Source organism: Pteropus alecto, unplaced genomic scaffold (assembly GCF_000325575.1).
Source record: "Pteropus alecto unplaced genomic scaffold, ASM32557v1 scaffold157, whole genome shotgun sequence".
Lineage (NCBI taxonomy): Eukaryota > Metazoa > Chordata > Mammalia > Chiroptera > Pteropodidae > Pteropus > Pteropus alecto.
In genome coordinates, this window is record NW_006440626.1 from 1,652,653 (window position 1) to 1,662,395 (window position 9,743).

Sequence of the window (9,743 nt, forward strand, 5' to 3'; positions counted from 1 at the left end):
CTCATGATCCTGCTTGGCACTGTGAGTTGATTTGTAGCTTCGGTATTTACTTATGTTATTTCTACCTCGTTTCTACAGTTTTCATCTTAGGTAGAGGGGCGAGAGGCCGGTGTCGTATCAGCTCTCCTTTGGTGACGCGGGGGACTCCAGACCTAATGCACTGTAGCTGGGACACCACCCCTTTTCCTCCCAGGAAGGGCAAGCGCCCCTGGAAGCTCATTTTGAGCACTCTAAACATGCTTCCATTACCTTTCAATGTCAAGCCCATCTCATTTCTTCCTTGTCTTTGAAAGAGAAATGATCTAGATTGAAGAATTACATGGTTTTCCCTCAAAACTTGGCAAGGAGATACTAAATAAATATGATATTTTAAAGACCGATTTGAAATGATATTGATTCTTAACTAAGTTTTATTCCAGTATCCCTGTTTTTCACTTGTAGTGACATGTGTCCTCTGCCATGTTTTTTCTTTCTAATGTTATCACTGTCATTTTACATTGATCGAATTTCGGAGGTGAAACAGTGACTGCAGATCTGCTGTGGCAAGTCATCTGATGTTTAGATGCATAAACCCGGATACCATAGACATACTGTTTTAGAAGTTTGTTTGATCCTAATACACAGTGAAATGGTTTAGTATCTTAGCTTCAAGCGCATTTAATAAATAGCTGTTTCTCTTTTACAGCCACAGATATTGCAAATCCAATACTGTCCTTCTTAGATATTAAACGGATTTTATTTAAAAAAATTACCAATAAAGGAGATGAGTTGAAAAAAGCCTTTCAGCTGCTTGATATCGGTCACAACATGACAGTGTCCAAGAGTGAGCTGAGAAGAATTATCACCACCTTCCTGCTGCCTCTCACCAGAGAACAGTTTCAAGATGTGCTCGCCCAGGTACAGTCTGTATAATGACCTAGAATAACACAACTGTGGAGAAGAGCAGGTGACCCTGACTTTCCCCCATTATCCCAAGTGAGCAGTTCAAGTTTTATTTTTCACAATCCACTTAATTAAATTCTGGCCGATTTGGCACGATCAGCAGGCACTCGGCTCATATTTTGCATGTAGCACTGTTCCAGTCATTTTCTTTTCGTTTTTTATAAAGCTTCCAATGTATAAAGTATTTGGTCAGCTTATATTTTGGAACTTAGTACAGATGCTCCTTGACTTATGTTGGGGTTACATCCCAATAAACCCATCTTAAGTTGAAAACATCCAGAGTCCAAAACACATTCAAGACCCCTCACCGACTTTGCATCGTGGCTCAGCCCGGCCCACCTTGAACGTGCTCAGGACACGTGCATCTGCCTGTGGTTGGGCAGAACCTCCCACACTGCGAATGTGCTCTAGAGCTTCGGGGTTCGGCCTCGTGACTGTGCAACCTGCTAGGCACTGTGATGGCTGCCCCTCGCCCAGCATCACTGGGGAATGTCGCTAGCCCGGGAACAAGGTCAGAATTCAAAGTATGGATTCCACTGGATGCACACTGCTTTTGCATCTTTGTACAGTTGAAAAGCCATAAGTGGAACCATCACAAGTCAGGGGCTGTCTGTTTTTATAGGCGTTTGCTCTTGCATCAAGTGGTTGTTGAGCATCTGCTGTATGCTTGACCCGGGGAAGAGTAATAAGCTGCCGGCGCCCTTGAGGGGACCCCAGTTCAGCGACGGGTCTCTGGAAGCATTAAGTACTAGGACAAGGCCTCTTACAGGGTAGCATAGGAGTTAGAGGACGGAGCGCTGGCTAAAAATGCGGTGTGGCAGTCCAGGAAGGCTTTTGGGAGGAAGGGGTATTTTGCTCTAGGGAATACACTCCTCCGTATAAATATATACACTTATATCTACATTTATTTCTATATCAATTTTTCCGCATACTGAGAACTATGACTTCACATCAATACTGCCAATTCTAATCCAGCACCTCGGGGTTCATTCTGGTGTTCTCGCTTTCCACACTTGTAACTACCACAGTGAGAAACCTGGCTTCTTTCTTAGTACGTTTCCTTATTGGATCAGTCTCCCTGGCATGTGACTCATCCTGTCTTCAGCGCTCCGCCTCCCCACTCTGGAATACCACGGCTCCCCCAACACTGCAGACACCATTATTCTCTGTCCCGTCTAATGATTTAGGACTGAATTGTTAGGGGACAGACAGGGAAGAAGGGAAAGGGGAGGAAAGATGAAGAGCTTTTCTCTTCTTCTTTTTAAAAAAATGTTTCTACTTCCAGAACTTCACAAACAGTACATACTGATTCATGCGTCACTCTTTATTGTATCTATATTTGAAATAAAAGCTTTATTAGGATATAATTTCTATATCATGAAATTCACCATTTAAAAATATATGTTAGTGGTTTTTAATATATTCACAAAATAATGCCACCATCAGCGCTATCTAATTCCAGAACATTTTCATCACCCCGAAAAGAAATGGCGTATTCGTTCGCAGTCACTCATTCCCCCTCCCCCTCCCCCCCGGCACCATTAATCTACCTGCCGTCACAATAGAGTTGCCTATTCTGGACATCTCACATAAATGGAATAACACGATATATGATATTTTGTGTCTGGCTTCCTTCATTTAGCATAATGTTTTCAAGGTTCAGTTACATCGTAGCATGACTCAGTAATTCATTCTTTTTTATGGCTGAATAATACTCCATCGTATGGCTAGGCCACCTTTGATGGACTTTGGCTTTTGTGAACAATGCTGCTATGAACATTCACGTACCAATTTTTGTGCGGACATGTTTTCCTTTCTCTTGGGTACATACCTAAGAGTGGAATCGCTGTGTCATATGGTAACTGTTCTTTTGCTTTTAAAGAACATTTATCTGTGCAAACAGTGTATCCGTTTTCTCATAGGCTTGGTTTAACTCATACTTTGTACCAAATGGAGAGTTAAATATTATTTCCTGCTAATGTCTCCCTATATTCATGATCTAATGTTAATTTAAAAATTTGACAATCTTCCCAAGCTAATCAGCTATGCAGGAAGAGGAAAAGTACAGAAAATGCGAAATGTGTATCTGTTTTTAAAAGCTACATCTGTTTTTAAGAGAAGTCACTGGGAACTGTAGAACTTCAAAGATTTTTTTAAAAAGGGTCTTCGTGGTATATCTTAAACGATAGGCATGCTTTTCTAGGACCTTGAGCTCCTGTGACCCATGCGTATGTAAATCAAGGAGGCTGGAGTGTGGTATGGCGAACAGGAGGCCAAGTTCGTGGGAATGAAGGGCAGGGCTTCTCTTCCTATTCCCTGGAGTTCACAGTGTGTGTGACTTTTTCTAGATCTTTTAATGACTAATCCATGTGGTGATACGAACTCTCTTTTCTAACCGTTAATGTAAGCCTAACTGCAAATGTATATTACTGGTAAATTATTTCATGGGAATTTCCCCCATTTTAGAAAAGAATTATAGTGAATTTACTTTAGCTTATATTTATTTCAAGAACAATGTCAAGCATGTTTGTGTGTCAGGGTGTTTCGATGATTGATCAAGGCCTGTACCTCAGTTTCCATTAATAGTAATGAAATTTTTAAAAAAATATATGGCCTCTGAATATTAATATAAACAGTTTAAAAGGAGTCGAATTGGTAAATAGATTCCAGAGAGGGAAAACAAATTCTGTGTGTTCCCAAATTGCACCATTTATGTAAAGAAGTCATTGAAGATAATTATCAGCATGATTGACAGTGATTTACAAACTACCCTCGTCCAGTCCCAGTCTAAGAATTTGCTTTCAGCAACTCATCTGTGGGCAGTTTTGATTCTTAAACTTTTTTTTTTTTTTGCTGGAATCACAGATTGAAATTGAAAAGGCAAGTTCTTAGACAGGACCCGTCCTTTTGGACTAGCATCTTTGGTTGTCTAAGGGACTTAACTTTGGGGACCAGTCAATGCAAAATTGCCGTATTAGAATTTGCATTAGACCATAAATAATAATATGAAATGTAACAAAAGCTTCTTTTTTTTTTCTTTCTTTCTTTTCTTTCCTTCCTTCCTTCCTTCCTTCCTTCCTTCCTTCCTTCCTTCCTTCCTTCCTTCCTTCCTTCACTCCTGCTTTGAAGCCTTAAGGATCATGTCATTTCCCTTAACGCAGCCTGTTTACTGGACTTTTTTTTCTTTTTCTTCCTTCCTTCCTTCCTTCCTTCCTTCCTTCCTTCCTTTCTTCTTTCCTTCTCTTTTTTTTACAGGCAGGGTGGTTAGTGTGATGAGATGAACTTGGGCTCTGGAGTCAGAGATGACTGGTACTTACTAGCAGTGCTACACAGGGAGGTCACACCTCTGTGAAATGCAGAAAATTTGAGCCCCTCACAAGGTGGTTTTGGGGGCTAGATAATTAACTCACGTAAAACACAAGAGTGGTGCCTGTGCCCATCCATAGACTATGAGCTCTACAAATGTTTTGTTCCTGCTCATTTACTCTGGTCACTGCCATGACCAAGAGGGCATCCAGTCTTGGAATTACCCATCCTGTAAGATTAGGGAGACTTTGCAGTGTCTACTCAAAATTATGTCTCCTAAACATTCCCCGTCAGAAAGAGAAGTCATGGGTGGCCTTTCCAGGGAGAATCGTCACACTCTTCTTCTGGTTCCTTTTCCTACTTACATACGTTTTAAATAGTAAAGAGAAATTTGTCCTTTGGGGAAGACTGACATGGCCGTGCTGGGCTCTGAGGCTGGAATTTGAAAGGCTAAGTAAACGTCAGACTCAACTGTGTGGACTTGGGAGCTGTTCAGAACATGTGGGAAATTGTACTTTGTGTATCTGTGTAAAGCTTAATAAAATATGTTTATGTTGATTATATATTTATCTTAACTTTAGTTTCATAATCTGTTTTGGAGGGAAATAATTATTTTCACTTACAAAAAATTTTGACTTTTACTTAAAAGTAATTTCAAACCTCCTGAAAATTTGTGAGAAAAAATAAGAATAGTATAAATAGTTACCTGTAAGGTATAGATAATACCTAGGAACCCTTTACCCAGATTTGCCAGTTATGGATATTTAACCTCATCTGCTTCTCCTGTGATCTGTGTGTGTGTGTGTGTGTGTGTGTGGGCGCGCACGCGTGCGCGCACACATGCAAACAATACTATACACGATATACATGATGTATACATAATATTGTTTTCTGAACCGTTTGAGAGGAAGTTGGTTATATTATGGTTCTTTACTTCTAAACACTTGTATGTATTTCCTAAGAATCAGAACTATTCTTTTATATAATCACAGCACAGTTATCAACTTCATTAAATTAAGTGTTGAGAAAATAATTTTATTTCATCTACAGACTGTATTGACTCGCTTGACCCAATAACGTCCTTTATAGGATTTTAAATTTAGAAATAACTTTTTCTGCCTTAAAAGTATATGAATGTAGAGAAGTTTACATGACACTGAGAGGTTAAAGCTCTGCTGGGCCTCAGCGTCTTAGGAGCTATACCTTTATATTATATATTTATACATATGTAATATATGTTAACACATACAATACATATTAACATACATATGTAAAATATATATTAGAATATATTTCTATAAATTTAACTTTATATTTTAGATACATCAGATTTTAGATAATTTTGTAGACAACTTGTTGACTTTTAATTGAGCACAGACCGGCACTCATGCTCTTTGACCTTGGTTTACTGAGGCTGCATGTCAGCTCAGACACCTGCATTAAGTAGCAGTGTTTACCAGATGCCCATCGCACTGGTGGTACCCTGTCTTACATCATGAAACCTACTGTGCTGTCCACTGCCTTGATCTGAATTCTCTAACAGGCTGCCATTCTTCTTGTTTGACTGTAGATCCCCCTCACCAGCTCTGGTGCCGTTCCGTACCTTGAATTCCTGTCCAGGTTTGGCGGAATTGACCCAAATATAAACGTTATAAAGAGGTAAGTGTTTTCTTTTTTTGATCATAGGAGAATATGAAATTGGCAATGATGAGAGATAAGACATAAGGTCATTGGCGCTAATCACGTCAGCAGATATAAATGGAAGATGTGTTGGTGGAGCATCCCCTGTGGAACTTAATAGCATTAATCCTCAGTTGAAGTTTATTTAGAGAAGATTCCAACATCTATATAGCATATACTTAAGAAGGGAAACGATACTGTATTAAAAATGGAAACGGCAAATGAAAGTCAGATTAACATTTTATGTGCAATGTATTTCAGATTTAGAAATAGTTAATTTTAACTTTGAAGTAAAAGTATTAAGATGCCAAATTTGTTCATTTTTATACATTTTAAATGTCTTTCATTGGAAAGTGAACATAGTTTGGTAGCTGGAAATTAAACATTTAAAAAAAGGTCTTCGTATGAGCTCTTTTATAAAAGTTTCATAGCTTTAGCATAAGCGTGAGGCTCATTTGCTTTCTATGCAAAATGAGAGTGTTAAAGGATGAACTTTGATTCTCTCAGCTGTAAAGTTTTTTCATTCTAGTTTATGATTTATAAAATTTTGTTCTAATAAAAAATTATTCAGATTACCTATTTCAAATGACTAAACCTCATTTTTTCAGGAATTGTGGAAACAATTATAAGAATTAAATTTGGTCCCAAAACATTAGCACATTTGAGTATTAAAGCTTTCATGATTGAATCCATCACGGATGCAGCTTAGGTGTGAGAATTAGTGTGGCGGGAGGAGGGGGAACGGGAGCTGCTGTCCAATGGGTATAGAATCTCAGTTTTGTAAGGTGAGAAAATTCTAGAGATCCGTTGCACAACAATGTGAATGTTGTACAACATTTAATGTACTGAACTGTACATTAAAACAAAATGGCCGAGACGGTAAATTTTATGTTATTTATTTATTTTTTATTTTTTTTACCACAGTTAAAAAAAATTAGTGGAACAGTTCCAACAAGACTGACAAAGTCTTATCCCCTCCATGATCTGGGACTTTGCCATGCTCTGTTTAGTTGATGCTTAGTAAATGGTGGACTAACATATGTCTGGGCTCATTCAAAAGAGTGGCTCGTTCTCTAGACTGCACACTCGTGTCTTAACCTAAAACATCACCGTATGCAGGGTAAGGTTTTTGGGCGAGCAGTAACCTCATTTGAATATTCTTTGTTGAAAAAGCTAAACAACTAGAAAAACTGAAAGCTGGAGAGTTCTGTGTGTGTGTGTGTTTTATTGTGAAACATTAGTCTAATAATTTGAGATGAAAAGGATCATAAATTACTTCCTGAAACATAAAAAGTTAAATTTTTATACTAAGTTTGAAAGAGTTTTAAATTTGAAGCTAAATTCTCTTTATTGTTGAAGATGATGCATTATAGTGAATGGAGACTTCTCTTTCTAGTAGCATGGTAGAGTTTATCTATAAATAGTACTTCTACTGAAAACAACTAAAATGCTGGTTAAAAGATAAAATATTTTAATATGTTACTGAGCTGGTAAGAAAGTAACTAATCCCCAGAGGCTAAAAATGAGGTGAACATTGGAATCCAGAAAAGTGAGCATTCTAAAAAGCCAGCTATTGCCTTGAGGGCATTGACCAAATCCTAGTGAATTTGTGTGTCAGTTTTGTTGGCTGTTTGGAGTGAAGAGGACAAGAAACAAAGCCTAGAGGGTCTGCCCAAGGTGGAGAAACCTAATAGAAGATCAATACATATAAAGTCGGGACAGCTCTGCCCCACAGTAAGGATAAATTACAAACATAGACCTGCATCACAGAAGGCACAATGAGGAAACCTACCTGTTTTAACAATGGCATTGGGTGAATAGACTTGATTTTCATGTAAGTCTGTGCCTGAAATAATGCTACTTCTGTGGCTTGAAGAGTCTCAGGCTAGGAATTTACTTAAAACTGGTCTTGGACTGGGTATGCCCTTCTGTAAGGAATACATCTTCAACCTAGCCCTTAAAGAATGTCCACAGATAAAGTACCAAGTAACAGTAGACCACAAAAAAAATCTTGAAAACATATGAAGAGACAAACAATGAGGCCTGCAAACCAATAGAAACAATATCCAGGAGAATATTGGAACTATCAGGTACAGAATCTAAAAGTAGTATTTTAATATGCTTGAAGAAAGGAAAGAAAGGATTCAACATATGAATACAAAACTAGAGGCAATAATCATAAAGATTTGAAGAGCAAAAAACAAAATTTCTGGTACTGAAAGATATAATAATTGTCATTGGATAGGTGAAAATAGTGGATTAAACACAGCTGAAAAGAGGATTAGTGGAATGGAACATAAATCTGACGAAAGTATCCAGAGTGCAGCACAGAAAAACAGAGAGATACAAAATATAGAAGACAGGAATAAGACATGGAAGATGGGAAGAAAAGGCCTAACATACTTCTCATTGGATTTCCAGATGTATAAGAGAAAGAGCAGGGCAGAGACAATATTCGAAAAGATAATGACTGAGAATCTCAAGCCAGATAATAAAAAGAAATGCATATCTGGACGTATCACAGTGAAACTACAGGACATCAAAATTAAAGAGAAAATCAAAGACAGTGAGAAGGAGAACCCAATTGACGTTGATGAGTGACAATTAGACCGACACTGAAGCCCGAACAGTGACAGTGAAAGGTATAAGATCGTGGAAATATCTCTTCAGTATGCTGAAATACAACATTTGCCATCTTACAGTTCTATGCTATATTTGTAAGAATAATAATAAGAGCTTTTCCTGTAGGAATCCCTCTCCTTGCCATAGTATATGCTCATCCATTGATAACAGAGTATTTGGCAAAGGGAGAAACAGCTGGCGTCGTCGTTTGTGGTGTTCAAGTTTACCTTTCAACTAGATTTTGTATACTTTCTTCATACTGTCTTGGATAAGAATAATAGGCAGCCTTTGTACTCATTGAATTGTCAGGTCTTTAGACTTGGGCTAAATCATTGACTGAGTTGCAGCTTGAGTTCCCTGGATTCGTGGTGGCGGGACTTATTATTCTGGTTATAGCACTTCCCGTCTGGAAATGTGGTTTGAGAGGTCACATTTTCTATCAGCCAAAACTTGCTGCCTTTGACAACATAGAGTGAACACAACACAGAAATGTTGTACCACCTGTTCTGCCCTGGACATCTTAGCTTTACTAGAACTGTCTTAAAAGTCATCATACGAGGAAGTTCTTGAACACCCTACAGTGGTCGATTAAGTCGAGAGCAACATGAAGTTAAAAAGGACATTTTGCTTCTAAAGACATTGAAAACCTGGAATGATATCCAAAAATCTGTGCCTCTGAGTATATGAAAGCTGGTAAGGATAAATGTGGGACTATTTTTGTATCTAGCATAGCAGACTTCACATCATCTATAGTAATGGTAGTATCATCATCAACCCTTCAAACATCCAAGGAATTATTCTATTTAAAATTAGTAAATTGAACGTTTTTGCTTCTGATGGACACATAGGACATTTCTGCATATAGACTGAGTATCTTCTGCATATTAAATAATCCATATGGCACTTGGCTCCAAGCTACCTCCCTGAAAAATAACTACAACCTTCCATATATAAAACAATTAAAACATTTTAGTCGAAGTTTTTAAAAGCTTTTTGAGCATCACACAAGATGACTCACCACAGAGTTGTGAAGAACTTACTGAGGAGCCTGAGAATTATATCGAAGGTAAATTCATTCACAAAGACCATGTATTGGCCTTTGGGCTTTGGTTAACAGAGCAGATGTGAAGCAGGTTCTAGCAGGTAGACTCTGGTAAAGAAGAAAGGAAGAAAGAAGGCTTTTGAACAAGAAA

The 9,743-nt window shown here is 38.1% G+C and overlaps 1 protein-coding gene across 6 annotated transcripts in view; it reads left to right on the plus strand.

Moving 5' to 3' along the window:
• The window catches only part of EFCAB6 (EF-hand calcium binding domain 6), a 183,415-nt gene that overhangs the window by 18,678 nt on the left and 154,994 nt on the right, over positions 1 to 9,743 (plus strand). For all 6 annotated transcript variants that reach the window (XM_025050627.1, XM_025050628.1, XM_025050632.1 and 3 more), the window contains 2 exons: positions 686 to 897; positions 5,819 to 5,907. In XM_025050627.1, coding sequence (XP_024906395.1) covers positions 686 to 897; positions 5,819 to 5,907 — 301 coding nt within the window. The remainder of the gene's footprint in view (positions 1 to 685; positions 898 to 5,818; positions 5,908 to 9,743) is intronic.